A 24,379-nucleotide genomic window follows, 5' to 3' on the forward strand; every position below is an offset into this window, starting at 1 on the left:
GAGTCCTAGTGATGGCTTGAATTCCGGAATCCTTTCTAAGTAACTGAACAAATTCTTAAATTGCAATATGGACGTGTTATCTACTTATCACCAAGTTGGTACGCTTTTCCTTTCCTGTTCCGTTCCATCTCTTCAAAGTCTCTTGGCCCTTTTATTTTTCTACATTACTGTATGTTTTTAAGGAGTAGATGTTTATGTTTATTTCATGCATTTTGGTCAGATTCAGTATCTGTTAATTCTGAGCAACACACCGACCAACAATCCAGGCTCTGCCTTGGTCCACAGTGTGTTATGTAGGTGGGATTAAGTATGCACTGACATTTCTCTTTTAACTGTTCCTTAGCTTCTTTCCCCTTTGTTGTTGGGCCTCAGTTTCCCCGAAGCATACAGAGGTTGGGAAGGTAGGGCATTTCCGTTCCCTGCCATTGTTCGTTGTGTCTGCAGTAAACTCAAGGGGTGAGGCTGGGTGAGGTCTAAGGCTGTCACCCTGTAGGGATAAAGAAGCAATATCAGTTTCCCACAGACCTGAGACGCTTCGCTGCGGCCTTCCCAGGTTCCTCAGTCAATTCGAGAGAGCAGCAGAGACAGATGCGGTAGGAGAGACGAGCAGCAGGAAGACAGCATCGTGGTGCGGGGCAGTGCGTGAGGAGGAATCCGGAGCAAGCTGAGGCGTGTGATGAACACCTCATGACACCCATTCTCCATCTGTGGGGAGCCCTTGTATGGGGGTCAGAGAACAGCCTGGAGGGTCCTCTCTCTGCTTCCACCATGTGGCCATTGAGACAGGTCATCGTCCCAGAAAGAATGTCAGCTCTTTCAGAATGTCTCAGCACCCAAGCTGATGAATAGTAGTAGTTTCTCTCTCTCTCTCTCTTTTTTTAAGATTAATTTATTTTTTATTTGTTATATATGTGAGTATACTTAGCTATCTTCAGACGCACCAGAAGAGGGCATCAGATCCCATTACAGATGGTTGTGAGCCACCATGTGGTTGCTGGGATTTGAACTCTGGACCACTGGAAGAGCAGTCAGTGCTCTCAACCACTGAGCCATCTCTCCAGCCTCCATTTCTCTTTAGATTTATTTCATGTGTACACATGTCCTGCTCACATGAATGACTATGTACCACAAGTGTGCAGTATCAGGGGAGGTCAGAAGAGGGCATCAGATCCTTTGGAACTGGACTTATAGGTGGTTTTGAGTCCCTGAGAAATGTCCTTGGGCCCTCTGAAAGGACACCTGGGCCTGCCCTCCAGCTCCCAAGTGGTAGTTTTTTTAAAGGTTCATTTTGGTGTAGTCTGAAGTCATGGGAACAACTAACTAACCCACTTACTAACCCTTTCCTTCTCAGTGTAAAGAAATTGAACCCAGAGCCTCACATCTGCTAGACAGGCACTCTACATGGACCCATCCCCAGCTCTCTTCCTTGTCATGCATAGTCTCACTAAATTGTAGCCTGGCCTTGAACTCAACTCTGAAGCTCAGGAAGGACTTAAATTTACGATCCTTTTGCCTCAGTTTCCTGAGTAGCTGAGACTACACATCTGTGCCACTAGGGTGACTCCATGTGAATAAATTTAAGATCATGACACTGTGGAGCAGGGAAGATGTGGATAGTAGCATGGGAGTGTTGAGACAGGCTCTCCTGGGACAAGGGTGGTACCAGGAACCACACAGTAGGGTGGTCCTTTCATGGTTGTGTGTGTGTGTGTGTGTGTGTGTGAGAGAGAGAGAGAGAGAGAGAGAGAGAGAGAGTCTGTGTGAGAATGTGTGTGTGTGTGAGTGTGTGTGAGTCTGTGAGAATGTGTGTGTGTGTGTGTGTGTGTGTGTGTGTGTGTGTGTGTGTGTGACTCTCCATAGTCTCTGGTTGTAGGATATAGCCATTGGTGCATAACCACAAAGATCATGAGTTAACACTTGACCATGTTGAACTGTTTAGAGGTTGTTTTTAACAGGTTGACCTGTCCAGCCCATGGTTGCTGAAAGCAGGCTTGTTCTGGCATGGACTAACTAACCTTGGCAGCACAGATGCGCCCTCATAAAGCTTGCATTTGCTCTGTTTGAAGTGGGACTGTCAGAATTTTCTGAGCGTATTGTAAGTGTTAAACCAAATAGTCTACGGTGGACAGCCAGATGTCTACTGCCTTCCTATACCAACTTTATTTTCTTAAACCTCATCTCTTCATTTATAAAAGCCTTTTCTTCATCCTTGCTGTTCTTTATTGAAAACAGTGTTTAAGAAAAAAAGTAAGGAGTTGGAGAGATGACTCAGTGGTTAAGAGCACTGACTACTCTTCCAAAGGTCCTAATCCTGAGTTCAAATCCCAGCAACCACATGGTGGCTCACAATACACACACACACACACACACACACACATACACACACACACACACACACAAAATGAAATAAAATAAATCTTTTTAAAAGAAAAGAAAAAAGTAAACAGAAATGTTAATGCTCTTTTTCCGGGAACTTCTACCAGTTTTGTAAAACTGTAACTTCTTTCCTTCCACTCTTGCTGGGGCCTCAGAGCCTCTTCTCTGATGAGTCTGCTTCTGGGCAAGTTGATTGCTACGCCGTCTCTGAGGCCCAGAGACACAGTCCAGCCCAGTGGTCCATGCTGAGTCTGCCCACCACGGAGAAGCAGGCCTAGCAATGCACGCCCACCTCCTGCTTAGCCTCGTGCCTCCCAAGTGCTCTTGCCTGCTGCTCGTAGACCACCCCTCATTTTCTGGAATTCTGTGGTTCCTCTGGTCAGAGCCTACACTTCACCTTGTCCATATCACTTTGAAGGAGATTCAGAGAATCTTTCGCAACTTTCATAGGTCAAAGAGGTTCTCCTTTAACCTTGGATCCCTTCCTTGCCTCCTCTCCTTTTTATCCAGTCCTTTGCCTCTTCTATCACATCTTTCCAAAAGCTGGTTGGGACTTGGAGTATTCTGCCTCTTTGGAGCAGCCCTGTCTGCTCCCTCTCACTCGCTGTGGCACTGAATTTGGCACCTGGAGGCTGAGTTCTCTTAGCATGGGCTCATTTGTTTCTAAGGTTTCAGCCAAAAATCATTAGTCACCTCTTAGTCATGCAGGGCTCTCCAGAGATGGTGTAGGCATCATGTAGTCCCAACATGTTTCGGATGGTGTCTTAGCCCCCCCCCCCCCAAATTTGCTGCGATGAAATACTCTGGGATAAAGGATTTATTCCGACAGTTCCAGAGTAGAGTCTCTCATAGTGGGGAAGCCAGGTTTGAAGCGGCTGAGTCTACAGTCAAGTCAAAAGCAGTGAGTGCACGTCACCGATTGGTACCCACCGGGGACGGGGGTAGGAGGTAACAGAGTCAGGTGAGGAATCTTTGGGATCAGACTCCAGAGACCAGCATCAGGGTACACATCTGTGAAGATGAGGGAAGCAGCCACTACCCTGGCCTCGGTTCCTTTTTGCTGTTCCGGGAGCCAGGAGCCATCTTAGGGTTCTTTGAGTCTCCGGAGCCTGTGTGTACCTTGCTCTCTCCGTCCCACTTTTTTCCTTCGAAAGGTTGACATCCACACCCCCACACACAGAGTAGACATTCTTATTCCAGAAGAGGAAATTCAGGGTATAGCAACAAATGAGGTTAGACCCTGCTAGACTGCCCTGTTGGCGATCTCCGTGCAGCCTTGGTGAATAGCTGCAAACAGTTTGGGAGGGCGGAGGTGAAGACCTGGCACCTCTTCAGTGCCACTGGGGAGGGGGCAGGGGGGAGGGGGGCATCCTTCACAAAATCCTCCGAATTGGTTATAAACCACATTTTTATCAAGGAAGTTGCCCCTAATTAATATTTCTTTGTTTAAATGCAGTAGATATATTTGAAATTTGGAGAAAACAAGTTTTGGGGAAAATTTTCAAGGCCTTGATCAACAGGCAATCTGTTGGCTGTAGAGCTGTGTCCCTAGTCCCCTGTTTCTTAGTTTTCTGTGTTCAAGTTGTGTAACTTGGGCTCTAGAAGCTAATTTTTTAAAAAAAATCAGGTGCTGTATATTATCTTTTCATAGCCGTGACAGATACCAGGAAGTAGCTGAGTTTGTAAAGAGTAAAGGTTGCTTACCGCAGATTTGAGTCTCGCAGCTGGGTTCTGGTGAGAACTTGGGCGTGTGTGCAGGTTATCGGAGGGGTTGCACCACCAACCATGATGGCAAAGCAGTAAAGGAAGGAGCTGCCAGAGTCGTCACAAGGAAATGCTTCACATCCCCAGTTACCCAAGGACTTTCTGCTTGTCCTTACTTTCCAAAGGTTCCCTTGCCCCCATACAAGTATGTGACCTGCCTCCACCCTGTGGACCAATCACAGGAGATCCTTGGAGCCCTCCCAAACCACAGCAGCTTCTGAGGTGCCAGAGAGGGTCTTTGATTGGCATCTCCTCCTGTCCTTCCAGATGTGTCGCTTGCTTATTCTTTCACCTGTTGTCTTGATAATAGACTAGTCTTGCATTTTCTCTGTGGCCAAGGCCAATCGTAGCTTTCTGGAACCAAGGGAGAAAGATCCCGACCCGCAGAGAGCTGCCGTCACAGGTGGCTGCCCCTCCTTCTCTCCCTCTGTAAGAAACCACTTTTTGGCTCACCTAGCATTATGATAAAAAGCCATTAAAACTTTCTCCTTCCTGTTCTTCTGGATCACACTGCAGATGTACCCTAGGTTTTTGCTGGTCTTTCCCCAGATCTCTCCCTTGTGTGACAGGGAAACTCAGGAGCTGAGTGCTTCCTCCACATGGCCATGCCACAGCAAAGATGGCCACCAACGTTCATCACAGGCTCACCCCAGCCTTCCCTGGGTGGCCTTTGGCCCTTGGTAGATTCCATTTCATCATAAGGATATTATACTGATTTGCATGTAGCTCACAGGCTACCCGTTGGGCAACCTGAAAGGACTGGTTTCTAGTAAATACTTAGCGGTGTTTGTCACATCCTTTGGCAACACCTTTAGTTAAAACTCAAAAGATCATCTGTTCTGCAAAATCAGCCACAGTGCTGTTAGCCTCCGGTAGGAAAACTGGTGATCAGATTGTTCAGGATGCCAGCCCTCAGTGTGGTGATGGAACCTCTTAACTAGACATGATCTGATTGGCTGGTGAGATTCATCGGGAATTTAATGTCATATTCATCATCATGACTGCTGTGAAGACTGAGGCATAGTTTCTTTCTTTGGGGAGTAAAATGGTGTTGGCTTGTTGTTTATAATGTGGAGAGGGAGAAAGTGGCTTGTTTAAAGTAGCCACTGTCATCAACAAAATGGAGTGTCATGTGTTGGCAGCAGATGCTCCTGTGGCTGCTGGCAGCTAAACACTGCTGTGCTCCTTCCTGCCTTCTGGGCTGAAGGAAGGTGAAAAGATTACAGAGCAGGCACAGGCCAGATCCACGGACGGCTGAGAGAAATCCCTGGGACGGATGCTGAGAACGCATGGTTCCTGGTGTCTGGGTGAGCATGTCCAGGTGCCACAGGCGGCACTCAGATTAGACCGTTGGTTCTCCACGTTACTTATCTGAACCGACTGCTGTGTGTAAATACTTGTTTGTATCCTGGTTGGTCTTAATTGCAGATTTTCAGTCGGGGCCCACATAAAGGTAGCCAATCACTTTTCTAGAAATGAATTTTGTTAAGTGGAAACTTCATCTCACATGATGTGGATGGTACACACCTGTAATCCCAGCACTAAGGAAACTGAGGCAGGAGGATCATGACTTTGAGCCAAGCTTGGGCAACATAGTTAGTTCAAGACTGTGCCCACCTTGATCAAGGGCCTATGTTGAAATCCTGATCCTCAAGGTAATGGTTTAGAGGGGTGCTCTTACAAAGGCTGACGGCTACCCCCCCTCCCCCAACTGTATGCCTACCGGCCTCCCAGTCCACAGTGCTGTTAGATAGACCAAGTAGACAAGACAGGCCTGCTTTCTGTGTTGTTCCATCCAGTCATGGCTTTCAGGAGCTCTGTGTGACACGGAGATGGGAATGTAAGTTGTAAATTACTGGGACCATATAGCTTTGTGAATATTTGTCTATAGAGCAAGGTGGGGTCACTGTGGCATTCGTAACTGCAGTTGTCCCACGGACAGTGCTCTGCAAGGGATCACTGCAGTATCTAACGAAGTCATTGTATGATTCATCCGTGACATGCTCCTGCTCACCATGTAGGAACGTGTGTGTTGGAGGTTCAGACTGAGACTTGGCTCTTGTCAGGGTTCTTGTCTCTGGAATACGTCAGATGATCACAGAAGTTTTAAAGAGAATTATCTAAACCGAGTAGGAAACAGATAAGTAATGATCAACTGTGCTGAGTTTGTGAGATATGCAGGACCTGCCTATGTGACTGGAGCAGGTGAGCTTGCCCGAGTCCTGCAGTCAGCTGATACACCTGCCCTGCTCTTAATTTCCCCCCAAGACGAGGATCCCATGCCATCTGATGGATCTCAGAGTTGCTACAGAAACAAATGGGACCTAGTTAGGTAGAATTTCTCATCGAATCCATGGGATGTTCTTGGCTTCCTTTGCTTCTCTGTATGTCTACAGTTTCCCTGGGGTCCCTGAGCCTAGGTTTAAAATGGAACCTGGGATGTAATGAGCTAGGTTTCTCCAAATCATGTTAACTGACTCTCTTCTGAAATAGCCAGCCCAGCATGGTCAAAGATTTTAACAAATTCTATTATGAGAAAGTAATTTTTCCAGTTCTTGGTATCTGCAACCAATGTTTATTTCATCTGAAATTCACTCAGTTGCAACTTTTATCAGTTTTGGAAACCTAGAGATCAGAGATGATGGCATTCAAGGAGAAGACACTGAGACACCAGTGTGCTGGAAGCTGCATTGGGCTCATGCGTATTTTGGTTTGCAGTGGTTTACGAGGGAATCTACAGAGGTGCTGTGATTACAATGGAGCAGGATGCGAGTCAGCCGTCTAATAATCCAGGACTGTACTCCCCTTGTCCTGGTATGGAATTGGCCCTCCTGCCCTTTCCTACTGCAAACAGCTGACTTGTATTTGAGTTCTAAGTCCCTGCGTTTTAAGGCCGTGGGGAAAGTGACTGTAGTTTTATTACGGGCACCGTTTGCTGACTTAGAGCCCTGCTCTGCTTTCAGTTAAAACAAAAGAGGGGAAGGTCTCACTGCTGCTCTCAGAGCAAAGCTGTGGGCAGGATGATCCGTCTGCCACCTGAACTACAGGTGTAGGATTGGTACTAGTCAGCTTCGCAAGCATCAGGACCCCAGAGCCCCTCTGGAAGAGCCTGGGCATGGTGGTGTGTGTTTGTAATCCTCCTTCTGGGCAGAAAAAGACAGTGGCTGGATTCCCACAGGCTTGCTGGCCAGCCCACCTACCTAGCCTGCTTAGTGAGCCCTGGACCAGTGAGAATCACTGTCTCAAAAACAAGATGGATAGCATTTAAGAGCATGAAGGTTCCTCTTCACACACACAAACATACGTGTACATCCACATATATCTGTAAACATATACACAGAATAATAAACTATAGATGTGTGGTAGTTTGAATGGGAGTGGGTGGGAGCCATAGGCTCATACATTTGGATTCATAGTCACCATGGAGTGGCACTGTTGTGAAAGGGTTAGAATAATTAGGAGGTGTCCTCTTCACAATAGAGCAGGGAAAGACAGTGTGTGGGTGGTACCTCTAATCCCAGCTCTTCGGGAGGTGAGGCAGGAGATTGCTGCAAGTTCAAAGCCACCCTGGGCTACAGCATCTCAAAAAAATAAAGGAAGATTATTAGGGCTTCTATTATTACAGTGAAGGGACACCATAACCATGGCAACTCTTAATAAGGAAAACGTTTCATTAGGGCTGGTTTACAGTTTCAGGGGTTTAGTTTATTATTGTCAGGGAGGAAAGCATAACAGCACATTGGTAGATGTGGTGCAGGAGAGGAAGCTGGGAGTTCTATATCTGGATTGGCAGGTAGCAGGAAGAGACAGCAACATTGGTCATGGGCTGAGAGTTTGAAAGCCCAACCCCAGTGACACACTTCCTCCAATAAGGCCACACCTCCTAATAGTGTCACTTCCTGTGAGCCTGTGGGGGCCATTTTCATTCAAACCACGACAAAGACTCTCAGCACTAATCAGAGAAGCCTCTTCTTAGCAAACAGAAGTCAATGCAGAGACTCAAGACTTAACATGCTAAGGCCAGTGGAAAGCCCAGCTCTAGATACAACCCATTTAAGACTTGGCAAACATTGCAGAAACAAGGGCAGAAGGGTAATAAGAGACAAGAGAGAGAGGGAGTTGCATGGCCTTGGCAATATTAAAATTTAAAAAGTTAAACACAGGGAATGGCTAATCAAAGAGAATGGGGTCCCTGGTATATATCTGTGCTTTAGAAAGTGCCTGGAGATGAGCAAGAAGCACCGGGAAGAAGGGAAGCCAGGCAGAGACAGCCGGGAGACCTCAGTTCTAGACATGTGGCAGTGAGGGTGACAGCCACCACCTCATGCTCACAGATACTTGTTTGCTTTAAAAACAGGCAGGCAGGAACCCAGCCAATCTGGGAAGTCATTCTCTGTTTTCTTGGTGTCTTAGGGTTTTACTCTGAACAGGCACCATGACTAAGGCAACTCTTATAAGGACAACATTTAATTGGGGCTGGCTTACAGGTTCAGTCCATTATCATCAAGGCAGGGGTATGGCGTTGTCCAGGCACGCTTGGTGTAGGAGGAGTTGAGAGTTCTATATCACCTCCCCCCCAAGGCAAACAAGAGACTGATTTCTAGGCAGATGGGAGGAAAGTCTCTCAAAGCAGACCCCTACAGTGACACACTTTCTTCAACAAAACTGTACCTCCTCCAACAAGGCCACACCTCCAAATAGTGTGACTCTGGGCCAAGCGTATTCAGACCACCACAGTGAGCATGGAGGTACACCTGTGATCCTTGCACTCAAGAGGCTGAAACAGATGATCATGAGTTCAAGGCCATGCACTGAGATCCTGTCTCAAAAATACCAAGCTAAAAAAGGGGAGCTTGCTAAGTCCTACACTGAGCCTTTAAAGCAAGGTCCATGCCCATGGATTTAAAGAAAGAAGCTGAGCTGCTCATGTTTAACTCTGACCCTATGACTTGCCTCACTGGAGAAGTACACAGCACCTTCGTGGGCACCCAGACATAGTGTACATACCCCCCCCCCCCCCAACCACATACACACGTGCATATAATTATAAATAATTAACTTACAAAACCAGATCGACTTCACTAGTAGTTGGTTTCTGTAACAACACGCCTTGGAGTGTTCCCTGCATTCGCACACGATATGTACTTTCTCTGTTTTATGCCTGTGTGTTCCTGAATGTTCTAGCTGTGTTCTTGCTCATCTGTGGGGGGCAGGTGTGCAGTAGCTATATTTGTTCAAGTATCTTTGAGCTCATGAATGAGTTTTTCTCTGGGCTATATTGTTGATCAGTTAGAGTCAATATTTATATTTGAAAATAACTTCTTTTAGAAACATTCCATTTTCTTGAAAAATTTGATGTTTTTTTTTCTACGAATGAGTTTGGTGACATCTTATGTAGTGAATTTCTGTTTAGCCACCTAGACATAGGTCTTTATTAAAACCTGTGGCTGAAGAGTGTGAGACACCAGCCTTCCCAGCACAGAGACACAAAGTAGCTCTTCAGTCTTTTGCTTCTTTTTCTATCCTGACTTGAGACATGAAATTCTACATCCTTGCCAGACAGAGACGTTAACAAAGCACATTCACACTATAAAAATTACACAACAGCCTGGCCTAGTGGTAAGGGCCTTTAATCCCAGCACTCGAGGCAGAGGCAAGTGGACCTCGGTTGAGTTTGAGGCCAACCTTGTCTACAAAGAGAGATTTAGGATAGCCAGGGCTACATAGAGAATCCGTGTCTCAAACACCCTTCATTTATTACATAACTGTTCACACATGTGACCTCACCCCAGCCAACCTGGTTTACCTAGTAGTCTGAAGGGCTCCTGGCCAGCAAATGACCTATCTTCTGACCATGGTAAAGCCTGGGAAGAAGATCTATCCATGTCCAGAGGCTCAAAGCTACTGGCGTCTGAGGGGCAGAACTTCTAGAAGTACTTTCTCACACCTGCCATCCATGGAGGGAAGGAGACCCCACGTCACTGGTTTTGCTATTCTGTTCTTCTCTGTTTCTCCTCTCTGCTTAAATTACAGCATTTTCCTGGGGCCTTGTCTGGTTGAAGCCATGGGGGGAGCACGTGACTGTGTGCAGCCACTATTTGGTAATACTGGCACAAGGAAGAAGGGGAAAGGAATGGGGGTCCACTGGGAACACATCTGTTCTCCAGTGTTCCCCCAAATGAGTGCATATCTGCACACGGGTGGACCTTCTTCTCAGAGTTTAACATCTCAGAAAGTAGAAATAAAAAACCATGCTTGCTTGCTTCACAGGCTGGCCTTGAACTTACGATCCTTCTGCCTCCTGTTAGTGTAAGAAACCTGGATCACCACGCCTGACTTGGGTTTTTTGTCTTTTTGGGTTTTTTTTTTCCCCCTATGTAATTTTAATGCTTACATTAACAAACAGCAGACACCCGAATCATTCAGAGTCATTACACTAGCAGATGTCCTAATAAGAGCATCTAAAGAAAGAAATGTAGTGAAAGTCCAGATGGCTGTGCTAAGGGAAATGGCTGGGTGGAGTAAGTGCCGGTCCATTCCGGTCCATTTGTGTGGTAGGGAGCTTTCTGTCGAAGATGGGAAGATTGTCAGTGTGCTGCTGTTAGCAAAGCATGGAGCTATGGGCAGTGTGGCAAGCGTGCAGGTATATTTGTAAGAGACGTAAGCGTTTGCGTGGACCTGGGGGTTGTGCAGAAACAAGTGTTGGTTTCCTTGAGGATTGGGAGGTGGGAGATTTTTTTTTAAATTATGTTTCAGTACTAAATTATGAAAAATTACCTTCCAGAAATAACATTTTAAATGAAAATTAAAGCAGTTAATTTATTTGTTTAATTTAAATCCATAGCATTTGTGGCTTTACCAGGTGAGCTTGAGCCTAGGGACAGGACCAGTCGCAAGCGTGTATATTTTGAAAGAATGATCGTAGAATCATATATGATGGTTTAACTTTGACGACTTTGGTAGGAAACTGGAAATGTAAGGCTGCATTTAAATTGCAGTTTCTTTAACTTGTTACTATTTCTGGATTCTTTTTTCCTCCCAAGGTAATTGGAATCCGTAAAACATAGTGCCAACTATCTACAGGAGGAATGGTCTCTGTATGGCTTGGTGGATACACGGGGCTACTATTTACCATAGGAATGTCTGTATATGCTTTGGTAGATACAGTTGGACAGAGAACTTGACTATGATCTTACTTCTGATTTTGATATTTGCTGACGTCTGAGCATGTGGAAAACAAGGTTCTAGACTGCTCTTGTCTTTGCAGAAGCAGGAAAATCCAGATTCGAAACATCCCACCTCACCTGCAGTGGGAGGTAAGCCTGGGCACGTGTGCCTCCTTGATTCAGCTTCCTTGTGCTTTAGATTAAAGGCCGTAGGGCTTCCTGCCTTTTCTCTCCAGTCAGAGGGCACATAAAGTGACTTAGAGGTCTGTCTATCTGTCCCTCTTTGGCCCAGGGCATTCTGACCCCTCACTGTCGGCTCCCTTAGGTATCCAACTATCAAGTACCAGCACATCAGCCAGGAGACCACCTGTGTGCCTTTTGTGATTCTTACCACATGGTTTGATGAAAGGATCTTTATCTTTTCTCATTATGATTGGGTGAGGCACCAGGAAGCCCGTGGAAACAAAGTTCTTTTGTTGTTGCTGTTGTTTTGTCTTTGTTAGTTGCTACAACTAACAGTTATGGTATATTTTCAGATCACTAAAAGTTCTGAGATTGCTATCTTGATGTAAAATACAATAGAATTTTAAGGAGTGGGCTTACTATTAAGAACAAACTGCCCTTGCCTACAGAAAACCAAAACAGAATGGGAGGGGGAAGTGAGGGAGGTGGGGAGGAAGGAAGGAGAGAAGGAAGAGGACCAAGCTGGTCATAAGCCTGAGCCATTTTTTCAGAGGACTCAAGTTCAATTTCCAGCCGTATTAGGTGGCTTACAATTCCCTATAACTCCAGATCCAATACTTCTGGCCTTTGCAGGCACCTGTCCTCATTTGTTTTCATGTGTGCACACATGCACACGCGCACACACACACACACACACACACACACATTCGAGTACACACACACACCACTCTAAAATACAAAACAGCTAGGCAAATGCTGTATGACTAGTACTTAGGAGGCTGAGGCAGGCAGATCTCTTGAGTCTGAGGCTAGCCTGGTTTACGTAGAGATTTCCAGGGCAGCCAGAGCTACTGACAGCCAGACCTTGTCTCAATAAAAAAAGAATAAGCCTTTAAAAAAGATTTGTTACTTTTTGTGTGTACCAGTGTGGGTCCCTGTGCACAGCAGTTGTGCAGGAGCACAGGGGGCCAGAAGAGGTCATTTGATCCCTCAGAACTCTGGTTACAGGTTGTAAGCTGCTGTGTGTCTGTTAGGGAGGAACTGGGGACCTTACTGCCATCTCTCCGTCCTTGGGAACAATTTTTTTACTATGAGAATTTTGAACCATACACGGTCTGTTTCCCTGGAGGAAAGCTGAAGGGACAATTGTTAACCCCCTAGGGCGGTAGGAGCTTTGTCCCTTCCTCATTTCAGCGGCTTGGTTCTGGTCATCAAGACTCCAACACTGTGTGGTGTCACCTTAGAGAACAGACAGCTGGGAATCAGTCAGGAAAAGGGGGGGGGGGAGGGAAAAAAAGTCCTTAGATTCGCTGAGTTCGTTTTTTTTTTTTTTATGGAGGACCTGAGGTGCTGGCTTAATGACATTACTCCTGTGCCCTTGTATTAACGTGTTCTGCTTGCAGAGGGGACCAGTGTCGTTTTTATATGACCTTTTCTCCCTGTACCTTTACAGGTGTTGGATGGACTGTTGGCCGAGTATGGGACGGTGGAGAACGTGGAACAAGGTAAGACGTGAAGAAGTTAAGCCCCGAGTGAAATTAGCCCTTGAACCTTGAGGACCTACCTGGTCTGTTGTTTCTTACAGGTCGGGGTCATGGGGAGAAGTAGGAAGTCCCAGCACGTCAGCAGTGTGCTTCCTCTAGTGTATTTGTCCCTCTGTCAGAGGCAGCTGTCCGTTGGTCATTCACTCCGTATATCTGTACAGTTTAGTTACTCAAGAAACGTTTCAGGGTTTCTCTGTAGCCCCGGCTGACTTGAATTCTGTATAGACCAGAATGGTTTTCAACTCAGAGACATCCATCTGCCTCTGGACTCCAAATGCTGGGGTTAGAGGCGTGGCCACCACGCCTAGCATTCAGGCCTATTAACCCTGCAGAGAGTATAAGCACTGGACAAACACAGTTGGGCTGGGGCAAGCTTGCTGCGTCTGAGAGTAGCTGAGTTTATGCTGCTGCCCCTTAACTAGCTGCAGCTCACTAGGAAGTGAGAATACGACCTAGCATCTGTTTACAATGAGGTACACTTCCACACTGAGATTCCTGGGGTGCTCATGAAGATGCAGGTTTCTAGGGTTCACCACACACTTCTGGAAACTCAGGTTGGGGAGTGGCTCATTCCTCATGAAGAATCTAAGTGGTTTTGTGTGCACTCAGATCTGAGACCCACATTCATAAGAACAGCACTGCATATGCCGAGAAATACTTCCTCTTCCGGGAAATACTTCCTCTTCCGGTAAACCTGAAGCACTGATGTTTTAAGCGGGACCCAAAGGCACCTGAAGCTCTTTAGGCATCCTAGAAAGGTGGAGCCTAAGATCCTAACAGTGAAAACAGCAAAGTATCGTAAAGATTATTTTTACCTTGACCTTGATCCTGTGAGCTCAGCTTCACCCACAGAACCTCGCTGACTCAGTTTCCCCTTTTATAAAAATGACCAGAATTTCTCCCATTCCTGTATTATTGAATGATTGCATCATTCAATGCAAACACGTGTATGTATTTTGTAGACAATTGTAAAGGGATCCTAACGTCCCCAGGAAAAGATCATACAGAATCTGATGTCTCACCAAGGGTCCAATCTGTCTCGGCAGTTAACATACTTGTTTTGAAGCAGCAGTTATTTGGGTGTTAAGAACATAACTCTGTTTTTTAATGCCGCTTGCCCATTCTCAGAGTTGAAAGGAAAGCACTCAGAAGAAAAGACGTTTTCTAATACGTTTTCACTTCCTGAACGGAAGGCATTCTAGTGGAGAGAGCAGGCAAGATGGCTTTACAGGTACAAACTTAAAACAACTTAGGAAACAACTTCAGGAGTTGGTCTGGCTGTGGCGGCACATGCCTGAAATCCCAGTTTGGGGAGGTGAAGACAGATTAGCAGCTAAAACCTGAAAATCAATTCAGGATGGCTTGAGGTGCTCAAGAAGGCTGGGACAGCATGCAACCCTTCAGGGCCTGTGCACTGGAGACAGCCTGGCTTCTAGCACCTCAAGCCACAGAGCAAACTATTGAGCTGTCCTTTTGTCTCCCACTTTTCGGGTGATTTCTGCCCCAGCAAAACCAACCAGTGGAGTCTGAGGAACATGAATTTAATGAACGATGAAATAAATGATTTAAATAGAGCTCAGATTGCTCTAGAATCAAAGGACCACATGGCTATCAGAAGACAAACATCTCTGAAGAACAAAGACTATTAGTAGCAAGTGAGGGCGAAATTAAGAATCCAGGATTCCTAGAGTATGTCTTTTTCGGGAGTCCGTCTGATACTGAGTAGGGACAGTTATGTACCACAAGGCCCCATTTTGCACCGTGTGGGCATCCCTGAGTAAGTAAGCATCTTTAGAGAGCAACCGGAGTGTTCCTGGGCAGGTGCCAGGGCTAGGATTGCTGGTATGTAGATCAATGCTCAGTTACTGCCGATGACTGTATGTCCCACCTGTCCTCCAGTCTGTCCCTCCTCTCCCACCAAGGCCGTAGCTGACTTGAAATTACTGGGCAAAATATTTTTATCCCAGAGTTTTTAACATTTGGGGGTTGCCAAATTCATTTGAGAATCTGAATCATATTTCTTTATCTTTTATTGATGTAGCAAGTGGGAACTTGCTCCTAAAGTTTAAGAATGAATACTGTGTGTGCTTTGGTGTAAACTGCCATGTGTGTGCTGGGAATTGGACCCAGATCCTCTAGAGGAGCAGCCTCTTAAGCACTGAGCCGTCTCTCCAGCCCTGAGTATTGCTACTTTGAAAGGCAACTTTATTGTGTTTTCTTTTTCTTCCCTGGAATTATCTTTACTGCTGTTAACTTTAAATTCCTTAATGTCATATTCTGAAGAGTAGATCTGATTGTCATTCTTTTTTTTTTTTTTTTTTTTTTTTTTTTTGTGAAGACATATTTTTTATTTAGGTTAAAGCAGTCCTTTATCAGCCAAGCCCTTCAAATGAAAGGGATGTGTGTTTATATATAGGGCTTAGCTATGTAGCCCAGGTTTACTTTTCTGCCTCAGTGGATAGATGGATGGATGGATGGATGGACTGATAGACTAGACAGATGGTTGGATGGATAGATGGATGGTTGGATGGATGGATATAGATATATATTGCATGCCACAGGTATATTTTACTAGATATAATTATTTTATTATTGTATATATGATATGCATATATATCATATACATATACACATTTTATGTGTGTGTGTGTATATATATATATCACAGCTTTCTCTGTAGCTCTAGAGAGCTGGATATAAGAAACATTTTGTGTGTTTTGAGTTAACAAAATAGTAAGTAGGTCTAGAAGAAGAATTAGAAAACACGAAACACAAAGAATCATGACTTTTTCTTATTTTCATGGTGTCATGTGCTTCCACCCTTTTTCCCTCTGTAGTTTTAGTGTAAAGAAGTAAATTCAGAAGAACACAAGATCAAATGGCATTTATGGTGGAGGTGATGTGGCAGCACTTAGGATGACCGAGTGGATACAGCATATTCCCAAGGGGCTAATGACAAAGCAGTCCATGCCTTTTGCTAACTTCAGTTCTATGAATGTTACGTGAAAATACATAAATACACGGATAATCCACATGCACACGCTTACTCAGAAGTACTTACAGAGGACGTGAGGTAGAGGGCAGCATATTATGTATGCAGCTGATTACTGGGTGTTCCATACATTTGATTTACAGATCCTACAGATACATACGAGTCGGCTCAGAAGTGCGTGTAACCACAGCTAAGACGGTGCAGTGTTTCTTTCCTTTCCCTCGGAAGTTCCCATCCTTCCTTGGCCCCAAGGATGAGAACTACTTTTAAATGATGATACAGTTTTTACTTTTTTCTAGTCAACACCGATACAGAAACTGCTGTTGTCAATGTCACCTATATGACAAGAGAAGAGGCAAAGATGTAAGTGTGCTTGGTTTTATTTCCTTGCAGGTTTATTTGGGTTTGTTTTTGGTTTCCTTTGGATGCTGCATCTGGAAACCTTTGCAGAGAAGACGGGTACCAGCCAGTCCGTGACCTCTCGGACATGCTCGTACAATTCCAAGGGGTTCTCGCTGCTTTAGGTGTGTCAGAACAACCCGGGGGAGTTAATACCAGGCTGTTGGTGACTGTATAGAGACTGTCTTGAACAGTGTTGAGCCCTGTCATCAACAAAGACAGGAACTGTGTCAGGAAGGGAGGACCAGCTTTATGCTGGTGCTTCTATAGGCTCTGCTTTGACAAACTTTATGGGGCCCGCCCCTTTTCCCCGGAGCATGCTCTGTTCTCCATGAGGAATGCTGGGGCCCGCCCCTTTTCCCCGGAGCATGCTCTGTTCTCCATGAGGAATGCTGGGGCCCGCCCCTTTTCCCCGGAGCATGCTCTGTTCTCCACGAGAAATGCGCAGCTTCGTCACACTCGCTGCATGGAGACTAAAACAGTTTTCCTATGTGTGATATTAAAACGAGGACCCATCTCTGTGACAACAGTGGCCTTGGTTGTCTGGGAGAGTGTTCTACCCACATGCCTAGCTTGGGCTCTCTCTCTACTCTCCTTCCTGACTTTGATGCTCCAATAATGATTAATTTTGAGTTTACTATTAATAGATTGGGATTAAGTTTTTTTAAGCAATAGCAAAAAAGTTTCTTGGGGGGGAGGCTTTTTTTTCCCTTTGAGGGGGGATTGTACCACCACGCCTAAGAAGGTTCTTCTGGTAGGAAGTCAGTGAAGTGCCTCATTGGTAGTGTAACTTAGAAGTCTAACAGATGCCCATACTTCATGAGGTAAAGTCACAGCATTCCTGAGGTAATAACCTCACTGCCCTCGTGAAGACATAGTTTGCCCATTTTCATACCAACTGTGTTCAGGAGGTTGGTTAAAAGTGTGGGCACATCTACTGTGAAGCTTGGCAGCCTGTGTCAGCCCTGGCAAATGCAGCCATAGCCCAGTGCTCAATAGCAAAAGTCACCTGAACTGATAGAGGGCTGACCTCATTTTAAAGTTATGTCAAGTGGAGTGGGCAATGAATTATATCGAAATTGTTGATAATGTAAAATGTGTTAGCTGGATTTTAAGGATTAGAAATAATATATTTTAATAAATAGTGTATAATAAAGACAGGGAAGATACCGAATAAATATGCTTAAGTGTTTCTGAATGCCTCGAATATATTTAAATTTTGTGACATGATTAAACTAATCATGAAGATGTGCTACAATTTAAAAAGAAAATAATCTTGGACCCTAAGTCACCTAGGTCTAAATTCTGCAAGTGCTTGTTTCATTTTGTTACCTGAGACTCTAGGGGCGGAGGTACTGTTTGTCCTGCTCACCTCTGTATCCTTAATGCTTGGCACAGGCACCACATGAACGGCTCATGAGCAAGATGGGTCAGCCTTCGGGAGTCTTCCCTAGACTCTGATAAGCTTTTCTCCCCTGCTGTGTTCCAGAGCCATTGAGAAGCTGAGTGGGCATCAGTTTGAGGACTACTCCTTCAAGATCTCCTACATCCCTGATGAAGAAGTGAACTCCCCTTCACCCCCTCATCGAGCCCGGGAACAAGGCCTCGGGAGCTCCTCTCAGGCCAGACAGATCGACTTCCCGCTGCGGATCCTGGTCCCCACCCAGTTTGTAGGTGCCATCATCGGAAAGGAGGGCTTGACCATAAAGAACATCACTAAACAGACCCAGTCCCGGTACGTGCCTCAGGACCTTCCCCTGCGTCCCCTGTAAGCCATGCTCAGGTCCTTTGTTGCTGTGGTGGGAGGCTGTGCTTTCAGTGAACTACTGACACACTCGCCTCAGGCTGGGGGCTGTGATGGATGTTCATGTTAATGACATAACCGTCCTTCCTGAAGGGCCAAGTTTATGAAGAGAGCACTGAGGCCCTCCCAGGAGGATGGTCCTTCATGCTAACGTCCTATGGACGCACCTGGTATACAGCGGCTGAGGTGTGCTCTGCGGGGTCATAGCATACTTCGGTCTGGGCTTTCTCCTCTTGCCGGGCCAGATGGTATGGCCATCTAGGTTGTTTTATGTAGACACTGTGGTCACTGCTACATCCAGCAGAGAAGTATGTGGCTTCGTGTCTGGTCTTGTGTGTGTTCCGTTTAAGGAGACTGAACAGGCGGTAGCAGTCCATGGGCAAAGTGCTTTGTCCAGTTGTTTTTTTATATGTTCGGAAGAGCATAGCACACCGTGAAGAAGATACAGGCCTTGGGGACAGTGACTTGTGTTCGAGGTTTTATAAAATACTTCACCTCTTTGAGCATCAGTGGCTTCTGGGAAAAAGGAAGCCACAGTGCTTTACCAAGGTTGTTGTGAGGGTGCAAACCATCCGGCAGATAGAATGAGCGCCCACAGCAAGGCGTCAGATGACCAGCAAATACACAGCTGAGCTGGTGCGCTTATTCCAATCACTGAGAGCCCGGTAACCTAAGGAGAGTTCCCTCCAGAGCCTGGGGCGTCCCCAGCTGCAGATAGACTCCTCAGAGGAATGCTGGGAAAAGCTACTCAGAAGTTCCTTTTATTCTGAGCCCAGCTCCTCCTGCCCACGTTTGCACCACTGTAAAGTCATTTTCATTTATCTCTGTTCAGATTCCAAAAGTTGTATATGGTGGCTTTCAAAAGCCGGCAAGTTTCAGTGAAGTGAAATTAGCTCTCAAAATATGCGCCAGTTTGAGCTGAAGGCTGGGTTCCTTCTGACAGCCGAGGTAAAAGGAGGAGCCACGAGCCCTTTGTGGTTCTGAAAATAAACAACAAGCAGGACCCAGAGAGGTCTGATAAAGTCATCAGATTTTTAGGCCATTAAGTTTAAGAGCCCGGAAGACAGCAGACCATGACAGAACCAAAAGCTTAGGAAAGCAGAAAAAGGTGGGCCCTGTCCCTCTGTAGACGCTCAGGTTCCTAAAGCGTGCTTGGATTTGGTGCTGGGATCTGGATTCACATATGGCTTTTGAAGGCAGAGATTGGCACTGTTCTGTCGTGTGGTTCCCGTCTCACTTTGCCCCTCTGCTTCTACAGGCACTTGAAAGGCTACAAAAAATACCTCATTAACCAAACTGGCTCTTACTAGGTTGGCCAGCGGCCCTGCCGGCAGAGGGCACAAGCCCCTCTGCACTGAGCAGCCATTGTGCTAATGGTATTTCCACGCTGCAGCAGCTGGGCTGTGCCTTCTTGCATCTAGGCCCTATCCGGTTCTGCTGTGTTATGGCTCCCCATTCTTTTCCTATAGGGTAGATATCCACAGGAAGGAGAACTCGGGGGCTGCAGAGAAGCCTGTCACAATCCACGCCACCCCAGAAGGGACATCGGAAGCATGCCGCATGATTCTTGAGATTATGCAGAAAGAGGCTGACGAGACCAAACTGTAAGTCTGGTGCCCAGACAGCTGTGAGTTTAAGAGATGTGTTTAAAAGAGCTAAGCGTGTTACTCAGTAGAGGTAGAGGGACCATGCTTGTGTTACTCATATTCTCTAGAGGATCAGAAGTGATAGAATGAACTTGAATGTATAGAGAGGTAGATATAGATATTAATATATATGTAATACATACATCACAATTGTTATGTTTTGATATGTACCCAGAAGTTGGGATTGCTGGACTCTATGTGGTTATTTGATCATTGGCTTCCGGCCAGGCCTGACGTGTGGCGTGGGCCTGGTGTGGCCCGCCACCATTTAGGTGCTAGTGAGTAGGGGGTGGAAGCGGAGTTACCACTGTGTGGCTCATTTTAGCCAGAATCTGTAAGCTGAGGCTGGGAAAGAACTTGAAAAGCTTGGGTTTCCATTCATAAAAAGCAAATGGGGTGCGTCTTGGGTGCGGAAACAGCAGCTGTCCTAAGTGCTGGGTCCTCTCTTTTTTCCAGAGCAGAAGAGGTGCCTTTGAAAATCTTGGCCCACAATGGCTTCGTTGGAAGACTGATTGGCAAAGAAGGGAGAAATCTGAAAAAAATTGAACATGAGACAGGGACCAAGATAACCATCTCATCGTAAGCTGCCCCAGACTGATGACGCTCTCCCCTGCTTCTCTTCAGAGGGGATACACTCAGTGGTGCCGGATTTACCCTGAGCATCATGGGAAGCAGAGCCATAGTATTTACCCTGAGCATCATGGGAAGCAGGGCTATAGTGTGGTCACCAAAGCTCTCACCAGCACAAGGGAGGCAGGCCCTGGGCGCTCCATCCCTGGCACCAGGAAGCTTTCAACATGAAAATTAGTCAGTTCTGTAATCTGGGCTCTCAGGGACAGAGGCAGCTGAACCGGAAGTTGAAGTTAATTGCACAGTGAACTGAAGGGGAAGACTTAGTGAGACTTCTCTCAAAATACAAAGTGAGACTCGGGCTGGGGATACAGCTCAGTGGCACAAGGCTTTTCCTGGTGAGGCCCTAGGTTCAAGCCGCAGTACCCCTCTCCCCACAGATGATAGATGTGCGATCAGCATCACTAGGAAGGCTTTTGATGAGGTAGCAGGGATTTTGTGCTGTAGCATTAGGAGAAATCCAGTGTTTATCTTCCCTATCTTTTTTTCCCCGTTGGCCAGCTTGCAGGATCTGAGCATATATAACCCCGAGAGGACCATCACTGTGAAAGGTTCCATCGCAGCCTGCGCCAGTGCTGAGATGGAGATTATGAAGAAGCTGCGAGAGGCCTTTGAAAACGACATGCTGGCTGTTAACGTGAGTGCCGGGTTTCCCTGCAGCCGAGACGGTCACGGGCTCTGTAAGGACACTGTCCGTCTGCTGATGGGGACGTGCCCCGGGAGGAGTGAAGAGCTTCTGGCTCCCTAGGAAAAAGGCATCAAAGCAAGTAGCCAGTCAGCGCAACTGTGGTAAACACAAGTCAGTTCAAGCCAAGGAAACTGGGCTATTCAGACCATAAAGTGAAATGAGACTCATGACTACTGTATTAGGAAAGGACATTAGCTGTCAGAGCTGAGCCACACATGTGTGCGTGCAGAGTGTGTGGGTGAACAGGACTGGGTGTTGGATATAAGAGTACAAGAGATGGGGCTGGGAAAGGGGGATCCCGAAGTTTCTAAACTTGTATAAGCTCAAGTATATAGTTTAGCCAGGCCTAGTGGGGCACACCTTTAATCCCAGAACTTGAAGGTCAGAAGTAGATGGATGTCTGAGTTCGAGGCCAGCCTAATCTACACAGTGAGTTCCAGACCATCTGGGGCTACATAGAGAGACCCGGTTTCCATTATTTACACACACACACACACACACACACACACACACACACACACACACACACACACACACACACACATCTCCACTGAGCTGGAGGTGCTCTTCTTTGGTAATATGTGTGTAGCATACATAAGGCCTAGAGTTAATTTTGTAGAGTCAAAACCAAACGCCACCACAGGGCACGGAGACCTTGTCTATCCTGGGCTGCTTGAGGGCTGTATGAAGCGGGCATTTCAAGCTGGCCTGTAGGGAAGAGAAGGGCTCGCTCACTCTGACTGGCATCTCTTGCTTGCTGGTTGGCTCTTAGTTCCCTTAGTAAATGCTGTCATGCACTGAAATGTTCTGCGTCACTTGTAGAGACTATCCTTCCTGTTATTCTCAATTTATAACTGTCTAAAAATACTTATCCATCAGCAAAGCGCAGCTTGGAAGAGTGAAAATCTTTCATTTTTCACCATAGTTTTCTGAGACTGGAAAGGGTCAGCCAATATCAACTCATTGATCCCCCTGCGTTTGCGTCTTCTCTTCTACTTCATCCCCACACTCACAGAGAAGTGAATATTACAGAGGGATCGGGTGCAGCCCCAGGTCTCACTGCAGCACCTTTTCGGGACGTCAGTTCATCCCCACACCTCTCCAGCTCCACCTGGTCACCCATACCGCACAGTGACTGTAGGACAGGAAGGGGGAGAAGGGAGAGAGAAGACAGTCTGTGGTATCCGTGTGGATGCCATCTAACCATCTAATTCTCTGGACCTTGCTGAATATCTCTCCTCCACGGAATCTGGATGTTCTCAGAAGGGGTGTAAGCGCCTCACATCACCGTGTCAGAACGTGGCACTAGATATCTGTGCAAAAATCACAAAATCACCAGGGCCTACCATACAGCTCTGGGTGGTGGTGAAGGATCCACGTTTGCTGCTCTTCATGCCTACATAAAGGGGCACTTTCCAGGGAGACTTTCCCACAGAGAAACAAACAGAATCTTAGACAATTGCTTCATATTCAGGAAGCCAGGGGTTGGGGCAGGCTGGGCCCCGGGCCAGCGTAGGGACATTTCTCTGCCTCCAGCCCTGGTGAGCATCCTTGGTAGAGATGTGAAGTGACATGATTTTGAAGCTGTAGCTAAATGACAAAAGGAGCTATCCTCCAATCAGATGCTGAGGCTTGCCTGCACGCCAGTGCTCGCGCAGGCTGATTCATCCTCGGGTAATTAGAAAAGACTGGCATTTAAAAAATTTTTTATTCAACAAATATTTATTGAGTACTAGCATAGCAGACACTGGTCTCCAGGAAGGAGGCTCTGAGCCCCGAGACTCCATCTTGTACCTTTGAGGAAATGGGAGAGTTAGAAGTGTGTGTTGGGGGTGTGGGATGGGCCCGAACAGGAGAGGGAGGAGCAACAGCCGGGCACAAGAGCTCACAGGGTATTTAGGGAGAAGCATTAGTGGGGTGGAGGTCAGGGCTCACCAGGAAAGCAGCCAGGGATGACATTGACTGGGTAAGATGTAGTTCTTCCCAAGGTTGGCCTGGAAGCTTTGAGGAAATGCATCGGTCAGGTTGAGATTTTTGTCTGCTCTCAGTATGAGGTGAGAAAGTCCGTGTACCAGGGTGGGGCTGACTGGGAAATGCTGGCGCCGTGCAGACAGGAGATGGAGGCTGGTCACAGCAAGCCCGGCCTCTCAGCTTTTCTCGCTCATCTTTTCTTCTTTTCTGTTCCTAGCAACAAGCCAATCTGATCCCAGGGCTGAACCTCAGTGCACTTGGCATCTTTTCGACAGGACTGTCCGTGCTTCCTCCACCAGCAGGGCCCCGTGGAGTTCCCCCCAGCCCCCCCTACCACCCATTTGCTGTAAGTAACCCGGCGTCCCAGGAGCCCCTATGCTCCACGCCCCCAGGCAGCACAGAAGCTCCCCTACGTAGAGGAAGGGCAGAAGCTTTTGTTTGCAGTCTGTCTCGATGAGGAACTGTAATTTGAATGAGAGCTTTTCCGGTGGGGAAAATGCCCTCAAACATGGCGTCACGCTACACAGGAAGGAGCTGCTCACTGATTCACTAACTTGGCACATTTTACAAAAATAAGAGGTCTTAGTTCAAACAGCATTCATAGTGTTAGTTATTTAATACAAATGTTAGGTAGGATTCCTGGGTTATTCTGTAATGGAGGGGTCCTGGCAAAAGCACCTGGATATGAAGGTCACATCCTTTATCTTTACTGCGAGGTGCAGTAACCACCTTAGCACCATTAGAAGACACTGGAAGACGGATCACTTCCTGGGTCAGAGGCTGCATAGGGAGCCCTGTAAAGTCTAGCTGAAAGTTAGAGTCCTTAGTAATGGAAATTACAGTTGAAAATTATGTTTGTTGTTTAAATATCATGGCTTCCTCTTAGACCCACTTGGTGCAGAAATATTTAAGTATAATCACTGATTGGTGGACCATAGCACTGGGAGTTGGAAGGGAAAGATTCCAAAAGTTTTGGGCCACCCTGGGTTTCATGATTAGACCCCCCATCTCAAAAAATGAAATAGGTAGATAAAAGCTAAAGATGTGTTTCTTTGGGGGTTTTGGCCTTTAATGTCATGCTAAGGAAAAAGCCCCTTCTCCATCCAAGATTATAAAAATGTTTTCCTTATAATAGTTGGTTTTGCTGGGGGCTGTTTATACTGTATTTTACAGGGAATTTATCTTGATCTAACCCTATTTTTTTCCAAGTGTATAG

The 24,379-nt window shown here is 46.3% G+C and overlaps 1 protein-coding gene across 3 annotated transcripts in view; it reads left to right on the forward strand.

Moving 5' to 3' along the window:
* The window catches only part of IGF2BP2 (insulin like growth factor 2 mRNA binding protein 2), a gene marked incomplete at both ends in the record, with an annotated part of 89,488 nt that overhangs the window by 50,533 nt on the left and 14,576 nt on the right, over positions 1-24,379 (forward strand). The window contains 8 exons of one of the 3 annotated variants that reach the window (XM_080919564.1): positions 11,408-11,456; positions 12,943-13,001; positions 16,308-16,388; positions 17,914-18,159; positions 19,698-19,832; positions 20,331-20,453; positions 21,006-21,141; positions 23,381-23,509. In XM_080919564.1, the coding sequence (XP_080775690.1) occupies positions 11,408-11,456; positions 12,943-13,001; positions 16,308-16,388; positions 17,914-18,159; positions 19,698-19,832; positions 20,331-20,453; positions 21,006-21,141; positions 23,381-23,509 (958 nt within the window). The remainder of the gene's footprint in view (positions 1-11,407; positions 11,457-12,942; positions 13,002-16,307; positions 16,389-17,913; positions 18,160-19,697; positions 19,833-20,330; positions 20,454-21,005; positions 21,142-23,380; positions 23,510-24,379) is intronic. The other 2 variants (XM_080919565.1, XM_080919566.1) reach the window with 2 other exon arrangements.

Source organism: Micromys minutus, assembly GCF_963924665.1.
Source record: "Micromys minutus genome assembly, chromosome: 7".
In the NCBI taxonomy this organism is placed as follows: Eukaryota; Metazoa; Chordata; class Mammalia; order Rodentia; family Muridae; genus Micromys; species Micromys minutus.